Below are 25,670 nucleotides of genomic sequence, written 5' to 3' on the forward strand. Positions count from 1 at the left end.
ATATCTAAGATGTTCTTGAGAATTTCTCAGAAGTTAAAGGTGGGATCTTTTGTCATGCTTTATTATTCCAACAACAAACTGTGAGATAGGCTGGACTGAGAGATAGTCACCAATATAATGGTGATATATTTCTCAGCCCATATAAGGCTGGGCTGAGATATATATTACCATGTAATATGGAATTGGGACCTTCTTGGTTCCAATTCAATATTATAACCCCTATCCCATATTTATTTAATATCATTTACTGACTTTTAACATACTATTGGATTAAGTGGAACTTGTGTGGGAATAAACTTAAGTCTTGAAATACTGTAATATATATTTTATACCTAAACACAAACACAGGACAAGAGAAAAAGATCACAAACCTCTAATGAAGAACTTTTTGATAATGTTGAAATCCATAAAGTCCCATCCTTTGGTCAGACTTTGCAGCTATAGAGATCTTGTTTCCTCTTCACTCTGCTAGGAAAAAACCACTTGGCATTAAGGATTGTCTAAGGACTGCAGAAATGAATCCTTCAGAATATTCCACTTATGAAAACATTGTAATACAAGAGCTAAGTCAAATTGATTGTGTGTGCATATCTACCTATACTTTTATTTTATTGGAGATTTTTATTTTGTTGGTCTCAGTAAACAATTCCCCTGTCCCACAAGAAAGCAGAAGAAACAGAGATCTGGAAATATGCTTCCTACTAAAACATATCACTAAAGGACTGCAGAGGGATCTTAGCCAAAGTATTTCTAGGTTTACATCGCTGAAGGGCGTTGCGTCATTTTGCTAATCTGAGCAACTTTTTAACTTACTGGGGGGGGAAAGCCCAATTCTGAATTATTTTCAATCCCAAGATAAATCAGCTAATTGTAATACCATCTGGGGACCCAAATTATTCTTTGTTCTTAGAATATTAGTATCCATTTGTGTTTCACAACATCATTTTAATATTGTTCAGTCAGCCAGCTGTAACATTAATCAAGGGATCAAAATCTCTTTAAGATTTTCTTATTACCAAAGAATCAGAATTTCTTTTTTCTCTGTTCTAAATATAGTTTCCATAATCCTTGTTTGTTTGTTTTTTACAAAAACACCTATGGCTATCTTTGCCTTTTTATATCAAATATATCTTTCTTTTTTCTTGGACATTCAACAAAATATGACATTTATCAGTTTATGTGTATACAATATGCTGTACCATATTAAATCTGGGTACTCATTTACTTATCGCTTCTGATAGTGCCATTTTTATCCATTTTTATTATGTTCTTAATTATTTAAAATCCCATTATACTGATTGTTTTTTTTGTCTTACACATATAGAAATGTAAGCGTTCTACTACTCAATATTTTATGTATATGTTTATGGCTGTAATGTACTGATTTGATTTTGAGTTCTGCTTTAAGACAAACCTAAGGTTCTCTGAGTCACCAAGACAAGGTCTGAGTCTCCTCCTATTTTTGTTATGCTTGAATTCCTAGCTCATCTTTCAGGAAAAAGAAAAGCATACTTTATCCCTTGAACCATTGCCACACTTGCTCAGACATTTGTGTTTTACACTTGGATGTAAAGTTTTCCTCTTTTATGCAGCATCTTTTTCTTGTAACTACTCATTCCATACGATGGTCTCTTTCTAATTTTGATGCCTGGTACAGAGCGCTCCTCTTAAAATATGAATTATAGATTTTATACTACTTTCAGATTTCATCAAAGAAGTTACCCACTTTTTAACCCTTTGGCATAACATTTTATCCAGCTTCTTTTCCTTCCAGCTTCCTAATTTCTGAATTTTACACACAACTATGCAGGTTTCCAAGCCACTGACAAGATTTAAGTGTCACCATCCTTGCTTATGAGCACTCAGAGATCAAAAATATTTTTTAAAATCTTTTTGGATATCCCACTTCTCAGAGATGGCTCAGGAGCCTCATCTTTTTGCTACTTTCAAATTCATAGTTGTGGATTTGTAAACAGAATAAACACTGCCATTTGTTAAGTAGCTATAACTAAGCACACTTATTTTTTGCTTGTTCATTTTCCTTGCTCCAAAACAACTGTGTATATAGTATTAATTTCTGAGTCATTGCTTGTAGCACACTGTCATGCTTTTTGGAGAGGGAGGGGTTCCTTCAAGTCAATGCTGAATTCTAGCAACTGCCTGCACTAGTCCCTGCAGTTTTCTTGGCAAGATTTCTGAAATGGTTTGCTATTGCCTTCTTTCTGGGACTAAGAGAGATCAACCGGCTCATAGTGTCCTGTTTCTAGCCTGATGCCTCTATACTACACTGGCTCTTGACTGCCATGCAAACTGGTTAAATATTTCTAATCGGTTATTAATGCTGACAGCCTTTCTGATTAGACAATAAAATATTCATGATAGTTACTACCTAAAGAAAATGATGCATCCAAAACATTTGACATAACATGATAAAGCAAAACCATTTAAAATTATTTTAGATATTAGTGAGTACTGTTTCTTACTTTTTTCCAAGTAAGAGGCTATCCATACGACCAGTGGTGGGATTCAAATATGTGAACAACTAGTTCTCTGTGTGGATGCCACTTCTGGCAGTCCATTCTGTCCTGGGCAACAAAAAATTAGCTACCGGTTCTGCCGAAGTGGTGCGAACCAGCTAAATCCCACTATGTATGGATATGGTATGGATAAAGGATTGGATACACTTAAAGAACAGAAGACTACTAGCATTAGAAGGTCATGACATGCAAATTGGTTGGCATGCTATAATGTGGGACGGAAAATATAAGGTTCATCAGTACTTCCAGAATCATCATGTTAGACAGGCAGTATTAGACGTGTGGATAAAAATAAAAAAATAATTATATAGAAATACCCAATTGGCTATCCATATTAGAGATTTTCATGCATCCCAAATTCATAAATTTAGGAAGTGTAATTACATATAAAGATCTCTTACACGAAAATGGAGACCTGAAAACAAGAAAAAGATTATCAGAAGATGGTGTAGAGTTGGAATGGTGGGCATACTTACAAATACAGTCACAATACAGAAAAGACAAAAAAAGAACCAGGGATAAAATTAGAGCATACACAATTAGATAAAATTCTTCTAGGAACAGAAGACCAAATGAGAAAAAAGATATATCAATATTTATTAGAACAGGATTTGTTAGAAGAACAGGTAAAAGAAACAATGTTAACCTGGAGTAAAAAATTTGGTTACAGTATTGACCTAGATAATTGGCAATCACTATGGCAGTGTTTTTCAACCTTTTTTGGGCAAAGGCACACTTGTTTCATGAAAAAAATCACGAGGCACTCCACCATTAGAAAATGTTAAAAAATTTAACTCTGTGCCTATATTGACTATATATAAAGTAATTCTCTTGAATAGGAATCAAATAAACACAAAGAAAGTATTTTATAATTACTTTTCAATTTTTCCCACGGCACACCAGGCAACATCTCGCGGCACACTAGTGTGCCGCGGAACAGTGGTTGAAAAACACTGCACTATGGGATAGAAATAGGAGGTTAACGCTAACCACCTCCTATAAAGAGAATCTGTACAAGATGTTTTATAGATGGCACCTTCCCCCTACAAGGTTAGCAAAAATAGATAAAAAAAATCTCACCGATGTGCTGGAAATGCAGAAGGCTTCCAGGGACTTACTATCATATGTGGTGGGAATGTTCAGAAGTGCAAAATTTTTGGCAGCGGATAAAAAATTGGTTGGAAGAAACATTACTACAAAAAATTGATTTAAAACCAGAAACCTTATTAGGGATTATTAATGATAAACTCAGCAAAGCATCTTTCTACTTATTAGTGCATATTTTAACCGCAGCAAGATTGGCATATGCCCCAAAATGGAAAATAAAGGAAACACCCATGAAAGAAGAAATAATAGATAAAATTTTATCCTGCACCGAAATGGACAGGTTAACCCTAGAGATCAAAAATAAGACTGAAACAGAGTATTATGAAATTTGGCAAAATTTGTACAATTGGTTAGAGATAAGGAGGATTGCTGAGATGACTATTGTTTGATTAATTGATAATGTAAGGATTTCTTATGAGCACCTATATCAGGACACAACTGAAAGATATGTAAATATAACGCTGACGACTGAAAGACAGTTTACTAAAAAAATTACAGATGTTATATGTACAGTTTGTTATACTCTGTCCTGTCATAGAATGTATTTTAAGTTTTTGTTATTTCTTTCTGTAACATAAGGTAATACTAATAGTAGTGTTGTAGCCAGGGAAGTTGAATCATGTCCACTTTTGTTTTTAAATGTACATTTAATATTTTTTTCTGTAAAAACAAAACAATACACAAATATGTGAACAACTGGTTCTCTGTGTGGATGCCGCTTCCGGAAGTTCATTCTGTCCTGGGAAACAAAAAAATTAGCTACCGGTTCTGCCGAAGTGGTGCAAACCAGCTAAATCCCACGGTTGCATACGACCAATTTATAGCATAATTCAGCCATCATTATAGTGATATATTTTTTTAATGCTGGTGACCTTTATATCGGCATAGTGATGCCAGTATAATACCATAAATTGCTTTTTGTAGTCAGTCAGCCTGTCACTGCAGAATATATGGTATTATTCCACTTTGCCTTTGTAATTATGTAAATAAAATTTGAGTCAAAAATAATGACATTGAAAAATATCTAATATTTGTTATTATTCATGTGTCAACATTGATATGAAAATATGGCTGAATATTTTTCATTTTCTATCATAAATGTTCACTTTAATGTTTTCTGCCCTGTTAAAATATTTTGATGTATTATTAAGGTATAGTATAGTAGCTACAAGAATGTGGTCAAAGAAGTCAATATTAATTTAATGTCCATGTTCCTAAAAAAAAGTGGCTGCAGGACACAATTGCATTATTATTTGCAAATAGATTTTTACATAAATATTTCTAATGGAGATATTTATATTGGCTAACATGCACTTTTATGCATGTATTTAAATATTATTACATTTGCCACTATTGCATTACTACATTCCCTAATTTTAATATCATTATGACTGCCATGAAAAGCTTACCATTTATGCTTTCAACAATTTTCAACAAAACCCAAAAGGAAAAAATTAAACAGAGACAAAACTAAACAAAACAAATCACTGGAAAAGTATGAATTAAACAACAACAAAGGAACAGAAATATTTACTCTACAATTCAATTCACAACTGATGATGTATTTGTCAATGCCAATGGTGTTCAAGTGGACTCCAGTTGTTTTGGAATTGCACCCAAGGTGCCTATTACTACTACTCTTTGCTTGCCTTTGCCACACTTGTTCTATTTCTATTTGTAGGTCTTTGTATTTTATTATCTCATCAATTTCTTTCTCTTCTATTCTGTTGTTTCCAGGCACTGCCATATCTGCTATCTAGACTTTTTTGTCTTTCTTATCAGCAATTATTAAGTTTGAGGTGTTATGTGGCAGGTAACTGTCTGTTTGAATTCAAAAATCCCAGAACAATTTAACTTCTTCAGTTTCTATGACTTTCCCTATTTTATGGTCCCACCAGTTGCTTTCAGGCAAATGATATTTGTTGCAGATCTTCCAATGCATGTGTTGCTACTTTGTCATGCCATTGCTTGTAGTCAGTATGTGCAATCTTCTTGCAGCAGCTTACCAGATGGTTCACTGTTTCTTCAGCTTCTTTGCATAGGTGGTGCTTACTGTCTGTTCCTGTCTTTTCCGTTCTGGCTTTGTCCTTAAGATTTGGTCTTGTGCAGCCAGAATTAGTCCCTCTGTCTCTTTCTTCAACTTTCCTGCTCTTAGCCATTGCCAGGACTTATTGTTACCTGCTTTTCCTGCTATTTTTTTAATGTACTGGTCATGTAGTGCTTTCTCTTCCCATGCCTCCATTCTGTTTTCATTTAGTCTTTCTTGTAGGCCAGTTTGGTTTCTCCAGTAATCAGTAAGTCTTCCTGGTGTACTAACTTCAGTCCATCTTCTTCATTATCTTTCAGATATTTTTCCAAAGCATTTTTTCTTCTTTAACCATCTGATGTACTTGCAACATTCCATGCCCACCTATTTGCCATGGTAGATAGAGTCTATCAATGTCACTGCCAGGATGAAGGGCACGATTCATTGTCATTATTTTTCTGGTCTTCTTATCCATTGCTTTTAGTTCTGCTTGAGTCCAGTCCACTATTCCAGCTGTGTATGTAATGCCTGGAATTGCCAAGATGTTGATTGCCTTGATAGTATTTCCTCCATTGAGTTTGGACTTTAAGATCTTCTTCACTCTCTTAATGTATTCACCTCTAATCTTTTTCTTGACTTCAGTGTGCTTGATGTTGTCAGTTTGAAGGATACCCAGGTACTTGTAGTAATTATTTTCATCCAGACTCTTAATGTTATTTTCATGGGGCATCTTGATTCCTTCAGTTTCACTATTTTTCCTTGTTTGATAGTGAGTGTGGCACATTTGTCCAATCCAAACTCCAGTGGCGTAGCGTGGGTTGTCAGCACCCGGGGCAAGGCAAGTAATTTGCGCCCCCTCGCTCTCGCACCGCACGCCTGGCACCCCCCTGGCGTAAGAAGAATCAAGCCTCCCGTGATCTCCCGTCCCCCCCCACCCCCCTGAAATTCTCACCCGCTTTCACAGACTTGTTCTTTTACACCGGCTGCAAGTACCAGGAGCCAAAGGCAGCCTCTCCGAAAGCCTCACACCCAAAGACGCAGGCACGCCCACACCGAGGAATGCTGCCGCTGGCGAGGCTCGCAGACGCCGCCGCTGCCGTTCTTTCTTTCTCGTTCGCGGGAGCGCGCGGCGGCGTGCACATACAGAGGCGTATATAGACCCAGGGAGCCGCCGAGCCTTCCCCCACCCGGAGAGAGAAGCGTTTCTGTGTCGGCGCAGGCACCCTAGCCCGCCAGTCGCGCCCCCCCAGATGTTGCACCCGGTGCAGCCGGCCCCCCCTGCACCCCCCACGCTACGCCACTGCCAAACTCCATTGTAATATTTTAGCTATATATACAGAAAATGTTGAGCAATGATTCTATTTCAGGTAGTGTTTTTCCATAAAATTTCAGATTGTCCATGTAAAGCAGATGGAATAATTTGCCAAATGTTTTTGATGTTTGATAGCCACGGTTTGAGTTATTCAATGTTGTTGACAGAGGAAACAGTACAGTGACAAATAGTAGTGGTGATAGTGAATCTCCTTCAAATACTCCTCTCTTTATACTATTCTCTCCCAGTCTCTGCAACTATGTTTTCCATTGTGCCATCAATCTTTGCACAAAGCTTCTGACATTTCTACTGACTCCTGTTACTTCTAGGCACTTGATTATCCAGTCATGTGGCAGAGTGTTAAATGCTTTTTTGTAGTCAATCCATGCTGCATTCAGGTTGGTCTTCCTTCTCTTGCAGTTTTCCAAAATTATTTTGTCAGTTAGAAGTTGATCTTTTGTTCCTCTGCTATTGCGGCAGTTTCCTTTTTTTTCACATGGAAAGAGATTGTTTTCAACTAGATGCTGTTGGACTGCATCAGTTACCACACCCATTAGCAATTTGAAAGTTGTTGGTAAGAAAGTAATTGGCCTGCAGTTGCCTGGTCCTGCCCCTTTTGCTGAATCTTTCATTATCAGGTAGGTTTTCCCAGATGTTAGCCATTCTTCAATTTCACTTCCTTGTAGTATATTGTTAAACTGCTTGGCAACAAGTGGGTATAGACCAGTTAGATGTTTCAATCAAAAAATCATGCAGTAAATCTTCATCTGGTGCTGATCAATTCTTAATCTTCCTTGCTCTTTTCCCTACCATTTCTGCTGTTATTACTAATTCTTTCATTTCAACTTTTTTTATTCACATCCACCTCTTTTAACCAAGCTGCAATCCTTGTTGAATTTCTTTGGGTTATCCCTTATCTGTCCCAGAACTGCACTGTTTCTTCCTTGCCAGGTGCTGACTGATTCATTGCAATTTCTCCACTGATGGATTGGTAGAAATGTTTCTGATTGGATTGAAATTGGAGGTTCTGCCTATAAATTGCAATTAGTGCTTCCTATCTGCTGATCTTCTTGGCTGTAGCTCTTATTTGCTGCTTTATTATTTGCAGCGCTTCCTTGATCTTCTGTATTCTTTGGTCTTTGGTCTTCTTGTTCTTCAATTTCTTTTCTTTCATCTGTTCTACTTTGCTTGTGTATGATCTCAACTTGCTGATTTTATTTTCCAGGCTAATCTTCCATTTTTGTGGTACACTATTTGGTTTTTGTTTTCTTCTTTGTTGATTTTGCATCCCAGGTATTCAGTTATAACTGCAGCTGTGCTGTACATTAGTTGGTTTGTTTCTTGCAGTGAATTAGTGCTTATACTTGATATTGCAGTATTTGCATCTTTTAACACTTGTGCTAGCTGTTTCTTTCGAACAAGTTTCAATGCAGGCAGCCTTATTCTGATGTTGTTATGCTGCTTTAGATGCTCAGTTATGCTTTGTTTCAATTCTTGTATTTCTTTATTTAGAAGACTTTGTTCTTCCATAGGCAGAGAAGGGTGTGCCTGGTTTCCAGATGAAAACAGCTTTATGTCTGCTGGATTCCTCTATTGCCAACTCCCCCTGATTTGCTTCTACATTCTGAGTTACTTCTGGTGAAGTTTTGATTTATTTGCCCTGGGTAAACCTTTGCAGTTCTTCTAATTATGCATCTGTGAATACTTTATTTCTTATTATAAATTGACATTGATCTGTTAGCCTCTGTTTTGTTATTTCTGATTCTGGATGTTGTTCTTTCCAGAACTGGTGTATTCATTTAAAATATCCTGTTCTTGTTAGATCTGATATGTAATAACAGATAATTATTTCTTTGTTTTCAACCACTCTGTATTATAAAACTTTTATTCATAAAACATGAAACTCAGTCAACTGAACACTCAGATTGACTGGTACTAATGGTTGACACGGGTTGCTGCCAGCATCCTAGGTATCAACCAGGTATCTCTGTATTACTACTACTACTACTACTACTACTATCAACATCACTATCATTATCATTATTATGGATTTAATCTTCGATTTGATTCCCAGTCTGTGACTGGTAAAAACTAATGACCTAACCAAGGACCTAAGAGCTGTTAAGGTAATGTGTGGGTATATAGGCAGTTCTGAGTATGGTGGTTTTTGTTATTTATTATTATTATTATTATTTACACAAAACATTTGGTGCATTTATGTCAATCTTGACTTCATTTTCTCTTCTTTTTCAGAAATAGTTTGCCCTTTCCTTCTTCCTATGGCTGAAAGAGTGTGATTGGCACAACTTCATTCAATTGGTTTTGTGCCTAAGGCAGGACTAGAACTCACAGTCTCCCCATTTCTACCTCAGTGCCTTAATGACTGCATCAAACAGGCTCATCTCTCTTTCCCTTCTTCTCTTTCAAGTAAAAACAAAAACTGAACCTTGTATGAGACTGCTTTTTGTCTGAAATGAGATTAGAAAATGTTTCTCGAAAGCCTGACTATCCCATTGCTTATAGAAAGATACAACGGCAAGAATAAGCGACCTCAATTTTTTACCATTTTGATGAACATCTTGGATTGGATCCAGACTTACTTATTATTTTCACAACATGTGAAATCACAGCTGCAGGTATTTATAATTGTAGCCATACTGTACCTTAGTTAGTACTTAGTGAGAGGAGAAGGTACCTGATTTGGGAGTGAAAACAATTCAATATCTATACTGGCTTCCTCTACTGCTAACCTCCCATGGTTTGCCTCTGTGGTCTATGCTACTTCTGGCCATGCTTCAGTTTCTTTGCCCTGCGTAGACTTTTGCAGTTATTCCAGTTCTGCTTCTGTGAATACTTTATTATAGCTCAACATTGATATGTTAGTCTCTGTTCTTTTACTTCTGAATTTGGATGTTGTTGTTTTTTTTCCATAACTGAGGTGTTCTTTTCAGATATCCTCCTCTTGTTGGACTTGATTTGTAATTAAAAAATCATGATATTTTTGTTTTCTATCCTTGTATATTTCTGATGGGAAAACACCTTTACTTCCAGTCAGTGGTGGGATTCAAATATGTGAACAACAGGTTCTCTGTGTGGATCCTGCTTCTGGAAGTCCATTCTGGGCCTGGGCAACAAAAAAATAGCTACTGGTTCTGCTGAAGTGGTGCAAACTAGCTGAATCCCTCCACTGCTTCCAGTATTCCTGCAGCTGCTGACCCTGGTTACTCAGCCAACATTCTTGAGTACTATAGTCTATTTTTCAACAGACACCTAGAAATTCCAACACCTAGCAGTACTTGTTGAGCCAGGCAATGACTGGCCTAGTATAGGTTTCTGTAAATTATGTCTGACCATATACTGTTTATCATCTGATGAGATCTGTCCAGTACGGTTGAACCTCTGACATAGTTCTCATGTTCTTCAGAGCACACAAATCCCATAGCCATGTCATGATAGTGCCTCAGTGGGGGTTATTGTTGTTGTTGTTTTATTACATTTGGTGCATTTATGTCAATCTTGACTTCATTTTCTCTTCTTTTCCAGAAATAGTTTGCCCTTTCCTTCTTCTTCCTATGGCTGAAAGAGTGTGATTGGCACAAGTTCATTCAACTGGTTTTGTGCCTAAGGCAGGACTAGAACTCACAGTCTCCCCATTTCTAGCTCAGTGCCTTAATGACCACATCAAACAGGCTCATCTCTCTTTCCCTGCTTCTCTTTCAAGTAAAAACAAAAACTGAACCTTGTATGAGACTGCTTTTTGTCTGAAATGAGATTAGAAAATGTTTCTTGAAAGCCTGACTATCCCATTGCTTATAGAAAGATACAACGGCAAGAATAAGCGACCTCAATTTTTTACCATTTTGATGAACATCTTGGATTGGATCCAGACTTACTTTTCCCACTTGCTTTAATGGTGTAATATAATCATCAGTATGCTTTGACTAAACACACAGCCCATAAAAGGCTGCCTTAAAAACTGAAAGAAACCTTTGCTGGGTGCAGACTTCCCTTAACTTTTATTACCATAGATTTGCTGCAATTAATAAAATATTAAGATAAAATGGTGGCCCAAAGTCAAGTGCTACTCTGAAATCAAGACACAATTTTAAATAATAAATTCACTTAGTCTTTTTAATGCTGAATAAATTATAGCAAAGGTTGATATCATTAAAACCTTATTCTAAAAATATTATTTCTGCTACTTTTAATGGGATGTTTTCCTTCATCCTTTTATTGTTAATGACATTTTTCTTTCTTTATAAACATCGCCATCTACTGTTCATCATAGTAGCCACAGATGAAATGGAATACTATTGTAGGAATTTTTGCTACCTGGTCTCATTGCCTCTGTTTTAAATAACAACAGTGCTTTTTTGTAAAAGAAAAAGGTGCCGGAACTCACACAAGTCATATAACCCACCTTGCCTACCCTACAAGGTTCCATCCAAAAAAGGTGCCGGAACTCCATTCTGGGCATTCTATGAGGAAAAAAGCCCTAAATAACAACATAAACTTTTAATTAGCAACATAAAAACTGTTGATTTGGTGTGATTTGGTGAGAAGGAACCTCCTGATTTCAGAATTTGCAGATATTTTCATTTGAAAGAAAGCTATCTTGAACATTATATAAATTATTTGGATGTATAGCCATCTCTTTAAATGCTATCCACTTCAACTGTACAATAGAAGACTGGTTATTTTATTTAGAAGAGATATTTATGATATTTTATGGGATTAATGTCTGGGTCACTTCATAAAACACTGAACCTCAGGAGTGTTGGCTGGACACGTCACGAGGAAACCGCACCCACCCCATTGCCGGCAATATGGAAAAAGCTCCGATATGTTGCACAAAGTGACGTGACATCGTGAGTTTGACATGTCTGCTCTAGACATATGGAATCCAGCTGGATAAAGTAGTAAAAATTAGTAAAAATGTTACTATTAAGAAATAGTAAAAATGTTAAAGCTGCTTTAGACTTGCATTGATAGCCAGAAACAAGGAAATTAATTAAGGTGCTTCTTCAGGAACTGGAAAAATCCATGCAGGTGTTACAGAGGTACAGATTAAGGGAAGTAATAAAGTGGCTGTAGGAAGACAGCTTGAAGTTGATACAAAAATCAGAACTGGGGACATCTGGAAAGGAGGTAGCCTATCCAAAGAGTAGAGACAAACACAAGAAATGAAATTCAGAAGATCCAAGGTGTGGAGTTACAATTGCAACACACATATAACATGGAGGAGAAAGGAAAGTTTAGACTTGCAATACAACTAGGAAAAAGTGGAAAAGGGTAAAAGACACTACTCTAGAAAGAGACAACCTAAACATATAAAAGGAATAAGGGATACTGTAAATGTTTAAATGAAAACATAAAAAAGTTTTTTAAAGGTAGTCCTTGACTTCTAACCATAACTGAGCTCACAATTTTGTTCATATGTCGTGACATTCATAAAGTGGGTTGTCACTTGACTGTGCCCAATTTTACAATCTTTTTGTGGCAGTTGTTAAGTGAATACAATGATCATAATGCAAATATTGCAGTCATTAAGCAAATCCCATGGTTGTTAAGCAAACCCATTGTTTGCTAAGGGGCCAGACCCATTGTTTTTCAGAAACCAAAAATAAACAGTAAAATAGTCCAGATCAATCCCAGATGTTGAGTGATAGTAGAAGGAATTGCCAACATAAAGACTTGTTGTGCAGGAGCAGCTTAAGAAGATAATGAAGATAATTTCTTTTTCTTCTCATGATTAGTATAAACTGTTGTAAGATTCTCCAAATCGTCATTTCCCTAAAAATCCTGCATGAAACCAGAGAGAAGTCAGCTAGGGATCTCAAAAGAAATAGCATCAGCATACAGATGTTATAAAGTCTGCATGCACAGAATAAAATAAAATATTCTACAGAATATTAAAAGAGGCAGATGGTAGCAGGTAAATTTCTGCTACCATCAGACTGAGGGAATCCAGTAGGTAATTGTTGATGGAAAAGTCTTCATCATGGTTCAGTCCAAGCCGGGAATAAACAACATGGTGACTGCTTTAGAAAGGTTCCAGTTTATTGAAGAGGAGAGCCAAACAGAAAGATGGCTCTGGAAGAAAAAGAGAAAAAGCACATGTAGCAGGGAGTGGTAGATTTTTAGACATTCTTGAGCCTTTTGCTTGTAGTTGTTCCTGTGGCATGAACTTTGACCTGAGTCTGAGCATGCCTTTCTGGTATTCTGATGGTGGTGGGTTAATCCTATTATGTCCCAAAGGTCATATCCTGCTTCCCTGGGGCTGGAGCTGATGACAGTTGGATTGTTTGGTGTGAGGGATTGCTGTTTCTAGGAATCTTTCTTCCTAATCCATTTCCTGACTCTAGTCTTTCTGACAAGATTATTACATCTGCATTTCTGCAGACTTGGTTTCTGTTTGGGACAGAGAGACTTGTGTGTGTGTGTGGGGGGGGGGTAGTTTCTGCCTTTAAAATCCTTTAGGGAAATATATTCTGCCTTTTAAATATTTCCAACAATATTTCTTTCTCCTGGAGTGGGGCTGACTTCCCACAGAATCAAGGATGGGGAATAGAATGGACTTCATAGCCTTTATGAAAAAGTGAAACCTGCGCCTGTGGAATCATCCTTGATGTAGAAAATTCCAATGGGAAAGCAAGAGTTAATGGCCAGAAATAATTTTAACTAGTTTATGCGGAAGGTACGGAGGTTGTTATCTGTAATGTATTGGCTAATGATAACCACGCTATGATCCTTTAGACGTTTCTTCTGATGAAGAATACAAACCGTTGTTCCTCTCTGTTTTGCATTGGTCAAACCATAGTTGGAATATTGTACACATTTGGGAAAGATATGGATAATCTCAAACGTGTCGAGAACAACCACAGTTGGAAGAAGAAAGAGATGAGAAATAGTAGGAGATGCTGTCAAGTCTGAAGAAATCAGTGGTGACATACAATAATTATTGGGCTGGGAGCTTACAAATCTCTATGAAGTTTATGCATTGACCAGCAAAGCGAAGGGAGGCTGCGGTACTAAACATTCTTCATTAGCGCCCCCAATAAAGAAAAGGACAAATTAGACCGTTCGCACTTCACATCACCAAGAGCGCATGCGCATCTTTCCTGTTCCGCAATTTCCGGGTTACAAATGATAGAGTGAGAAGGGCTAGAACAGCTTAGTAGGAGAAAGCCAAGAGGTTTTGCTGCAAGTTGGTGCGTTGGTCCGGGGAAGGAGCAGTCCGCCCCTTTACGGATCTTTCCCATTAAATGTGGGTCTGGAACAAGCACCATGCCTGTGGAAGTAGTGAGTAGGTCCCTTAGGAGGGTAAAAAATTCTCTGCCCAAACACCTACAGAAAGCCGGTCTCGAGCATTTGCAGCTGGGGCACGATTATGCGAACCAATACATTCAGGTAAAAACAGTTCATGCATTTCAGAGGGAAAAAAGACTGGCAAAATGCCAGTCTTGAGATACGGGTGGAGTTACGAGACGCATTCAGTTTAAATCCAGTAGTTCTTAAAATAGGTATCTCTTTTCCTGATCTTGAATAATACCAATTCCTGTGGGGGGAAAAAAGACCCCAGACTATTTAACGCAAGCAACTTGGCAATTCTAAGTTGGATCTTTGACACACCAAACACGGATTTACAAATTGGTCTCTTATCCTCAGGATTTGCCCAAATTAACCTCAGTTTAAGAACCACATATCTAATATATAGATATTTAGAGAATAAACTGGGATTTGTAGGTGAATCTTTTCCATAGATAAGGTAATTCACATGATCCATTCATGTTTTAATTTTAACGTTTTATTTTCGGTTTTTATTTCTTTTTCTGAAGACACATAGGAGCCTTCTGAAGGCACAATCCTAGGCGATTTTATTCCATGTGGGTATAAAATATGCAAGTTTGTTTTACTGATACAGAATTGCAGCTGGAGAAATCTTTATAATATAAAGCTAACAGTTGTGGAATAAAAAATCTATCTGGTAAATTATTAGGATTTTTTCACTGTTCTTTTAAATTAACTTATAAAGTCTCCTAGCCTTTTTTTTAATTGGCAAACCACGTCAGAAGAATGAATTTTATTTCTGTCAGCAATTTTCTGTTGTTCCATAGTTATTCCAATATAAATAGTATTATGTTATGTCACCTATGCTTTGAATATACACTGTGATTCAAGATACAACAATATATTAGGCCTGTTGTTGACATTTTTATATACAGATTCCAGTCTTTCTTCTGATCTTTGCTTTTCCTTGATCTTGAACAAGTATTTCGGTTGCTGTTTATGTACTACTTTTGTTTATTCTGAGAAAAAGCTCTGCAGAAAAATCTTGCAATCAGATTTCATTGATATTCATATACACAGCGTGTATGACATTAAGCCAAAGATGATGTGTTTCTCATTGCTCATAATGGGTAACCTGAGAACTACAAAGTAAAAAGCATCATTAGGAAGAGCCACAGGAGTTTTGTAAGAAAAATATTTTAACTCAATTTTGTCAGTTTTATAAAACGTTTTCAAAAGGGCCAGCAACATAGTTCTATGCCTGCTCAGAAATAAGTTGCACTAAATTCATTGATATCTATTACAAGCACTGTTTTTTTCAAAAAAAGGTGCCAGAACTCTCATCTTGTTAATCTTTTATTTATATAATTTTATTTAGATATTTATTTATATAATTAAAAATTATATATTCAATTCTTAACAAATTAAATTTATTGTATTTAAGACAAATGTTCATAGTAAATTCCAAAGTTTTGTCCAATTCTCATCCGGCAAATCTTTGAGATTTGAGCCAAGTTTAATTCATAATTGCCTTTAGTTTTTTCATCTCTTTTTGGCTTAGATGAAGTAATGCATCTTTCAGGCATTCACCAAATAAACTAGAATTGTAAGCATCTCCTTAAATACAAACAGCTTATAAGCCGGACCTACCTGTATTAGCAACCACATTATTAATGGCTTGTACATACCATCTCAAGTGAATGAGATGCTCCTATAACCCAAAATTCATCCCTGCCAAAATAGTTATTTTCATCAGACATAGTTCATGAAGAACTTAGAACACTAAGTTCTGTTTTTATTTATTTATTTATTAATGGGACTTATATCCCGCCCTATCTCCTGAAGGACTCAGGGCGGCTAACAACAATAACAAATTTTATCAAATTTATCATGAAGACAGCATAGTAGGCTGCCATGGGGTGAAAAATTGTAGAATAACTGCCATGTTTATATACTCCAGGTGGGTATAGTAAAGATGGAACATTATTTTTTTTTGTCTACTTGGAAAATGATGTGTTGCACTTCAATAGGAGACAACTTTTGCATATATAGTATGACATATATTGAGTTCCTTTTGGAAGGACTAGCAGTGGGAGATAATAGATGTCTAATACAAGTGCATATGCTGCCTTCAACATATATGTGTTTAATTGATGGAGTCATGTTACAAGATAATGAATTGAAAGAAATTGTTATTAGTACATAAGTTAAACATTTTGTTTCTATTTACAACTGCTGATAAAAAATGGCCTGGCTATGTTCAAATTATACACACAAGAGAACAGGCTTAGGTGAGGGGGAAAGTGTTACAATTCAATCTATTTATGAAAATGAATATGTCCCCAGGCATATGGGGTGGGGTACCTCAGGGGTCGGTACTCTCGCCCCTCCTGTTCAACATCTATATGAAGCCGCTGGGTGAGATCATCCGTGGTTTCGGGGTGAGGTATCATCAATATGCTGATGATACCCAGCTTTTCATCTCCACCCTGAACCAACCCAGTGATGCCCTCAACGTGATGTCTCGTTGCCTGGAAGCAGTACGGATTTGGATGGGGAAGAACAGGCTCCGGCTCAACCCGGCCAAGACTGAGTGGCTTTATGTACCGGCATCTCGTTTAGTCCAAGAGGTTCCATCTTTGGTTATGGGAGGAGAGGTGTTACCTCCCGTTGATAGGGCACGCAATTTAGGCGTCCTCCTGGATTCACGACTCAGTTTCGAAGATCATATTGGAGTCATGGCCAGGGAGGCATTTGCCCAGGTTCGCCTGGTGCGCCAGTTGCGCCTCTATCTGGACCGAGATGCCCTACGTATGGTCACTTGCGCACTTGTTACCTCCCGTATAGATTAGTGCAATGCTCTCTACATGGGGCTGCCCTTGAAGACCACCCGGAGGCTCCAGCTGGTGCAGAATGTGGCCACGCGGGTAGTGATGGGGGCATCCCGATACTCCCATATTACACCCCTCCTGCGTGAGCTGCATTGGTTACCGGTTGTCCTCTGGGTGAGATTTAAGGTGCTGGTACTTACCTTTAAAGCTCTACATAGCTTAGGCCCGGGATATTTGCAGGACCGTCTGCTGCCGGGAACAATCTCTCATCGCCCAGTACGCTCACACAGAGAGGGCCTCCTCGGGGTGCTGTCGGCTAGACAATGTTGGCTGGCGACCCCCAGGGGGAGGGCCTTCTCTGTGGGAGCGCCAGCCCTATGGAACCAACTTCCCCTTGAGCTCCGGATGGCCCCGGATCTCCGGTCCTTTCACCGCAGCCTTAAAACACTTCTTTTCCATCAGGCTGACCTGGACTGACGACAGGGATTTTAAAATGTTTTTTAATTTTTAACTTCAATTGTAATTTATTTTTATTGGGGCTGTTAATTTAATTCTTTTTAACTTTTGTATTGTTGTATTTTATTGTTGTTAGCCGCCCTTAGTCCTTCAGGAGATAGGGCGGCATATAAGTCCCAAAAATAAATAAATAAATAAATAAATAAATAAATAAATAAATAAATAAATAAATAAATAATTGCCCAGTGTATTTTAATAGTGATATAGAACTGTGCTATGAGGAGCTTACAATTTACATTTCTTATTCTTGGGGAATTAATGACAGAAAGAAAATGGATTGAAAAAGTAGATGCAAAAGTAACATTAGATAAATATGAGAAAATATATTTATGAAAAAAATGCTTAAGATTACCACTTCAGATAGAAGTACAAAATCTGCAAGAATCCAGATAACCACTAAAATAGTAGCCATGAGACACAGTTCCTAGCTGAGGGTGGTGACCCCCAGCCCCTTCAGCCACACAGGACGATGTGGTCAAACCAGGTTAAGTCAGTGCAGCAGTTCAGGGCCAATCCGTGCAAGGTGATGTGTCTCCCACTATGCACACTGATGGCGCAGAGCTTGCAGTTGCCGAGCCAGACGCTGGTGCGGGAGGGCGGCGGGCAGGCCGAGGTGGCGGCAGGCATCATGGGCCAGGCTCTCCAGGGCAGCCATGTAGGCATGCAGGGTGAGGAGGCGGCGGTGCAGGTCCAGCACCTGATAGGCCACTAGTTGGCCTGGCCTGTGGAAGGTCAGCCACCCCACGTGCGCCACCTCTGCCCACCCCGCGCAGCCCCATTGTGTACAGCGGGCCCCGTGGCTCCCACAGCACCGTGGCATTGCCGCTTCTGTCTCGTCCAGGTATCTTCAGGACTACTGTTAAAAAGAAGTGGAGAGGGAAATCGTGTCCGCCAGGCCTCACCTCCCCATTGGGCCAAGGGTCTCTCAGAGGGCAGGGTGGACTTGACAAATGCGAGTTATTTGAGGAGGGGGTTTCTTTTCCACTGCGTTTTCTCCTTCTGACTTGTGGTCAGCCTGGCTGACATGAGGTGAGTACGAGGCAGGCGCACACATGCTTTCCGTGCTTCGGTGCAGGCTCTCCATGCTGCAGCGTGGCATGGAGAGCCTGGCTGACACGGGTGAGAATGAGGCAGGAGTGCACATGGACTCCACTTTTTTGGCAGGGCAGAATTAAGTGCTGCTCCTCACCTCCCACTCCTAGTCCTCTCTTAACTTACAACTAGGAGATGGTGTAGTTGGGCAGCAGGGAGGGGTGCAAAGTTTCTGCCAACTTGCCTTTGTTGCAGACAACTTGCATGTGCAACGTTTGCCGGTTGGGTCTTGTGGCGTGCTCAGCAGCAATTCCTATTGGCTTTGGAAAGCCAATAGAGCAGACATGTCAAACACAAGGCCCGGGGGCCGGATCCGGCCCACGAAGTGGTTACATGCGGCCCGCGAAGCCATCCTGGAAACAGTGAGGGAATGGCCCCCACTGCCTTGGCCCTGGCCCAGAGACCCTCCTTCTGCCAGAGACCCTCAGATCTGTCCCACTCCTGCCCAGGCCCCCATAGGCACCCTTGATGCGAACAATGTAGAGCTGGCCACGCCCACCCAGTAGGCCATACGCACTCTAGCCACGCCCACCCAGTAGGCCATACGCACTCTAGCCACGCCCACCCAGTAGGCCATACGCACTCTAGCCACGCCCACCCAGTAGGCCACAGCCACCCTGGCCATACCTATCCAGCCCCCTGAGGGCAACTGCAATGCTGATGCGGCCCTCAATGAAATTGAGTTTGACACCCCTGCAATAGAGGGAGTAGCACAGCTTGTGCAAAAGTTGAAAAAAACCACCAAAAAAAGGTGCCAGAACTCCGCTCTGAGAGTTCTATGAGAAAAAAAGCCCTGATTACAAGATTAGTGAAATTAGGATTGTAGCCTGAATCATCATCATCCCAACCATCATACTTATTTTTTGCCAGTGATCCACTGTGTAAATGTTGGCTTGAAGGGAAATGAAATTTATTTTCTACTTAACTGTGAATATTGACTTTCCCTCAGAACTGTTTGTGACAGAAAAGCGATGATGTTGTCTTGCCAGGTTGTATTATATTTATATTTTTAGGAATGTACTCTTAATTCCTCTGCCTCTATAAAAACACCTGAATATATTTAGTATTGATAGAAATATTTCAGAGGGATGTGGGCAAATAATATTGTTTTAAGGTATAATTTTAAGTTCTGAATAAGGTTGATGTTTATAAAGTTTCAACATTTGTTAGAGTATTTTCCTCTATTTTAGGGATCAGTTGTCATGTCCTATCAATTGATTCGACTTGCAAATGGGACATCTTTCTTCAAGATACTACTTCAAGGTATTTCAGCACAATGAGTACTATATTCTCATGATTATATTCTTGGTTAAGTTTGTCAAAGAAAGTTCAACATGGAAGATGTGGTTGAGATATACAGAATAGAACAGCAGGGAACGATCACGGAACATTTATATAGTTCCTGAGGGAATGGGTGCAAGTTCTATTATGCAGTGTAAATAGTGTAAATAATGCTAGATATAATTTGAGAAAAACTTTCCAAACTGTGAATCTTGCTTTTTAGTATTTGTTCACTGTGAAGTAAAACAAGATGAGCATAATTTTGCTTGTAGAATGACTTGGGGACAAATAGTTCTTTAAGCATTAAAACTATCCTATGAAAAATGTTCCGTGACTAGTCACTGAATATTAAGAAGTGTTTTCTTCTTAATCGTTGTAGGGTTTCCTTCACTTTCTGATGAGAAATAATCTGGTATGCTAAGTTGTAATATTGGCCAATGTGGGAGCAGGAGCTGCTGCTGTTCAATTTAGACATATGGAAAAATAGTGAGACTGATACTTATCTTTTCAGAATCAGAAAACTCATCTTCCAGGAATAGCAGCATCTATATTTTAGTATTTGGGAAACTGGCAGAAGATTGTGCCAAAGTTGTCCAACAAGGGGTAAGTGATTTTATTTTTCTTGTTACTAATATTAATATAAATTGTATATCTATATGTACCCAACTGATACACTTAACAATTGCAACACCAACCTATGTAGCATTATTTTAATTTATTAATCATTGTTCATTGTCATTTTCCCCACATTTCTTACTGTTTTTCTTTTTTGCCTCATCTTTTTTGTAAAATTTTGCATGGTAGTATGATGAATGTTTGGAAGACCATTTGCAGTTAACAAATGGCTTGTAATGGTCTTACAACCATTCACATTTAGAATTTTTGCAGACATGTTTTTGAGACAGACCATTGTAATCCAATACCATCTCTACTGTTTGCTCTAAGCGAGCAGCTGATGTCTTAAAAATGAATATGTTAATGAAGCAGCCAGCTCACAGAATTTCTTTTATATGTAAGAAAAGTGAGTTGGAATACAAATCTCTACAAACCTTTATACATTCTATATTTGTAAAGAGAGCCAGTTTGATTAAGGCAGCAGGCTAGAAACCAGGAAAGTGTGAGTTCTAATCCTGCCTAAGGCACAAAACCAACTGAATGACCTTGGCCCAATTAGTCTCTCTCAGACCTAGGAGGAACTATCTCTGAAACACCTTGTCAAGAATGCTGCTGAGATCACTACAGAAGTGGTCAGGAACCAAGTCTGGCTTAAAGGTACAAACACATACACACACATACTTATACATCCTTTTTTTGTAAAGCATAAATGATTTGGGCACATCTTGAGAAAATAAAATGTAATTGAATAATATTGAAATCAGTGGTACTTCTTCATGAGTCCATCACTTTCAGTGTAATGTTCATATACAATTTGGTGAAAAAGTATTCACCCTTCTCCACCTTGGATTTTCTAAACATTTGCATTTCTTTTCCATTAAAAGCTACAGTTGCAAGAAAAAGTATGTGAACCCTTTGGGATTACGTGGAGTTTTGCATGAATTGGCCATAAAATGCGCTCTAAACATCATGTAAGTCACAACAATAGAAAAACACAGTCTGCTTAAAATAATACTACACAAACATTAGCTGTTGTCATGTTTTAATTGAACATAAGATGGAAACATTCACAGTGCAGGGTGGCAAAAGTATGTGAACCTTTGGACTTAATAACTGGTTGGCCCTCCTTTGGCAGTAATAACCTCAACCAAACGTTTCCTGTAGTTGCAGATCAGACCTGCACAACGATCTGGAGTAATTTTGGACCACTCTTCACAAAACTGTTTCAGTGTAGCAATATTCTTGGGATGACTGGTGTGAATCGCTCTCTTAAGGTCATGCCACAGCATTTCAATCGGGTTGAGGTCAGGACTCTTGACTGGGCCACTCCAGAAGGCGTATTCTGTTCTGTTGAAGCCATTGTTTTGTTGAATTACTTGTATGCTTTGGGTCATTGTCCTGTTGCATCACCCATCCTCTGCGGAGCTTCAGTTGGCAGACAGATGGTCGTACGTTTTCCTGCAAAATGTCCTGATAAACTCTGGAATTCATTTTCCCATCAATGACCACAATCCGTCCCGGGCCTAAGGCAGCAAAGCAGCCCCAAACCATGATGCTCCCTCCGCCATGTTTTACAGTGGGGATGAGGTTTTGATGTTGGTGTGCTGTGCCTTTTTTTCTCCACACATAGTGTTGTGTGTTTCTCCCAAACAACTCAATTTTGGTTTCATCTGTCCACAGTATATTTTGCCAGTAGTGCTGTGGAACATCCAGGTGCTCTTTTGCAAACTTCAAACGTGCTGCAATATTTTTTTTGGACAGCAATGGCTTCTTCCGTGGTGTCCTCCCATGTACTCCATTCTTGTTTAATGTTTTCCTTATTGTAGATGTGTCAACAAAAATGTTAGCATGTGCCAGAGATTTCTGTAGGTCTTTAGCTGACACTCTAGGATTCTTCTTTACCTCATTAAGCATTATGCGCTGTGCTCTTGCAGTCATTTTTACAGGACGACCACACCTAGGGAGAGTAGAAACAGTGCTAAACTTTCTCCATTTGTAGACTGTCTTACCGTGGACATATGAACATCAAGGCTTTTGGAGATACTTTTGTAACCCTTTCCAGCTTCTTGATCGTAGGACTTCTGAGAGCTCTTTTCTGCGAGGCATGGTTCACATCAGACAGTGCTTCTTGAGACCAGTAAACCCAAAACAGGTGTGTTTTTTTAAAGGGCAGGACAGCTGTCAGCAACACATCCAATATCATCATACTGATTGGAGTCAAGTTTGGCTCACTCTTGGCTCCAATTAGCTCTTGGAGAAGTCATTAGGCTAGGGGTTTGCATACTTTTTCCACCCTGCACTGTGAATGTTTACATGTTATGTTCAATTAAAACATGACAACAGCTAATGTTTGTGTAGTATTATTTTAAGCAGACTGTGTTTTTCTATTGTTGTGACATGACCTTTAGAGCACATTTTATGGCCAATTCATGCAAAACTCCACGTAATCCCAAAGGGTTCACATACTTTTTCTTGCAACTGTACGAGAGCTTTACATGGGCCCTATCAATATTAAAAGTCAGTCTGAATGAACAAATAACAGCAAAGTGCAGTTCATTGGTTTGATAAAGTCATCTGTAAGCAGTATGACATTGTGAAAATGTAATTGACCCTTTAGATTCAGCATCTGGTTGCACCAACTTTGGCCTCAAGAATTACAAAACATTTCTTTTCTCATCACGTTTAATGGCAGAGGTACATAAAAAAGCTGAAAGGGAGTAAATACTTTTTCACAGAATTGTTTCCAAGTCTATTAGACCTACAACCTGTTTTAATGTCAAACATCAAAAATGATTTATATTGTACTTACACAGGAATAAGCTATGTCATTCCCTTTGAGATATTAGAAAATATTTTCTATTTTTCTGCCTCTGTATATGTGTGAGAGAGTTTTAAGAAATGTCTGGGTTACTTCTTCTGACAAGCTAATATAGTCTGGTTTGGATTGGCTTCATTTCATTATTACATGCAAGTATTGCTGTAGTACAGTTTTCAGGTTATTTACATTTAAAATACTGTTTAGAAAGTGTAATGGAAAGCATTACAAAAGTCATTTTTCATCAAGTCACATTTTTGACTTTATAACTTTTTGGCTATTGAGTTAATACCATATAGGCTGAAAAATATATGTGTATATTTGTATTTATATTCATAATTCTGATTTATAAAATATATTGGTGAAGGGGACTTTTATCAAGAATTGAATTTTTCAAGAAATGTTTTTTATTTTTTAATTTGCACTTTTTCAGACACCATATAAGTTTTATCTTTAATAAAATTATTAAAAATGACTTTTTAAATAAACTTAATATTTTTATAATTATTATCTTATTTAAGTGACCCATATTTCACTTATTCAGCACTTTGATACTTGCACATTTCTACATCTGATTTTTTTTCAGCTTAGTCTTGTTTTTTTTAAGAGTTATTAATCTTAGCCTTATTTCTTCCTTAATTTAAATGGTTATTTTGCTTACCATAGGAGTCAGAAAGAAATAAACACTTAAACATCTTTCGTAGCATGAAAAAAATACATTTCTTGGTTAAAGTGGGTTTTATTTTAAAATTGCCATATATAACATGCTTAGTTACAGTTATAACATTCAGCATTCAGACTATAATATTTATACTTCAAATCTTTGCTGTTGGATCTTCTCTTACCCAATTCTATCAGATTGCTACTACATCAAGGTTTCTTATAATTGGTTATTATAATCTGCAAACCTACATTGTACTCAATCCATTCTCCTTCATTTGTATTGCATTGTTTTTGTCATTGCATTTATTTAAAGGCTTCTCTATTTTTAACATGTTTTCTCTTTGTTAAGGATTGTAATATATGGAGGCACACTATTCATCTTAAAATGGGCAGTTTGGTTCTGTCTCATTTTATTCATTTTAGTATTTTTCAAAATTATAGCAATAGCATTTAGACTTACATACCATTCCATAATGCTTTACAGCACTCTCTAAGCAGTTTAGAGAGGCAGCATATTGTCACCAAAAATCTGGGTCCTCATTTTACTGACCAAGGAACGATGGAAGGGTGAGTCAATCTTGAGCCATTCAGAATCAAACTCCTGGAGTGAGCAGTGAGTTAGCCTGCAGCACTCCATTCTAAACACTGCACCATCATGGTTTTTATTACCATTTTTAAAAGGTAGGGATAAAAAGATGTGATGTAAATGGTATAGTGACGGATATAATAACATTCTCATTGGCTTTTTTTTATAGGTTATCATCATGGTGGTTGGGTTCAGCTTGGCAAAGTCCACTAACGATTGCAGTAGGCATGGGTGTCAGGTGGAAGTGTCTGATGAAGCCGGCTCTACGATTTATGTATATTGATCAAGTTTTTTTTCCTCATTCTCTCCATTTTCACTTAATCTGTAGTTGAATTAGTAATTTTAAAAGATGACTGTGGTTATTACAATTTAATTAAGTCATGATGCTTAACAAGATTTCAAAGTTACCTCTTTGTTTTATATATTTTTTATTTCTAGTAAATATGAGCAGTCATGGTCATTATCAATAAATAACAATAAAGAAAGAATATTAATTTTTACACGATGCTTGTTTTATATTGTGTTTTTATGGGAGTTTTTGAAGCAGTATGCAAATAAATATGTAACTAAAAAAGTTAAAAATACTAAAAACTATAAATTTGATAGTTGCTTTCAAAGGAATATTAGTGTATACTATTATAAAATTGTGTGTTCTCTGATATAAATATATAGATATAGATTTTTAAATTAAAATATCAGATAATGCTATGTTTCTGGATCTTTAAATCTAAATAAGTTATAAAAATCTGAATTTCTCATTATCCCTTATTGATGTAATTAAGTGTAATAGGAGAAATAAAATCTCTCAATAGTATTACAGTACTATTAGTTTAGTGAAGATGTTTCTCATTGATAGAATATACTTAATGTTATGTTTTCAAAATAGTAAATACGTAATGAATCTACAAAGTAATAGCTTTGTTTTAGAGAACAAACTGATGAAAAAAGAAAATGATCTCTTGTTCATAAGATCATTTTTTCTTTTTTCCTGTTCAATAG

At 37.7% G+C, this 25,670-nt stretch overlaps 1 protein-coding gene across 1 annotated transcript in view; it reads left to right on the forward strand.

Annotated features, from left to right (window-relative positions):
• The first annotated feature begins 14,171 nt into the window (after positions 1-14,171).
• The window catches only part of POT1 (protection of telomeres 1), a 53,679-nt gene continuing 42,180 nt past the window's right edge, over positions 14,172-25,670 (forward strand). Inside the window, exons 1-4 of the mRNA XM_081331548.1 lie at positions 14,172-14,392; positions 19,902-19,974; positions 20,504-20,595; positions 24,841-24,945. Of these exons, the coding sequence (XP_081187674.1) occupies positions 14,270-14,392; positions 19,902-19,974; positions 20,504-20,595; positions 24,841-24,945 (393 nt within the window). The 5' untranslated portion in view covers positions 14,172-14,269. The remainder of the gene's footprint in view (positions 14,393-19,901; positions 19,975-20,503; positions 20,596-24,840; positions 24,946-25,670) is intronic.

The sequence above is a fragment of the Vipera berus genome (genome assembly GCF_964194415.1).
Source record: "Vipera berus genome assembly, chromosome: 6".
In the NCBI taxonomy this organism is placed as follows: Eukaryota; Metazoa; Chordata; class Lepidosauria; order Squamata; family Viperidae; genus Vipera; species Vipera berus.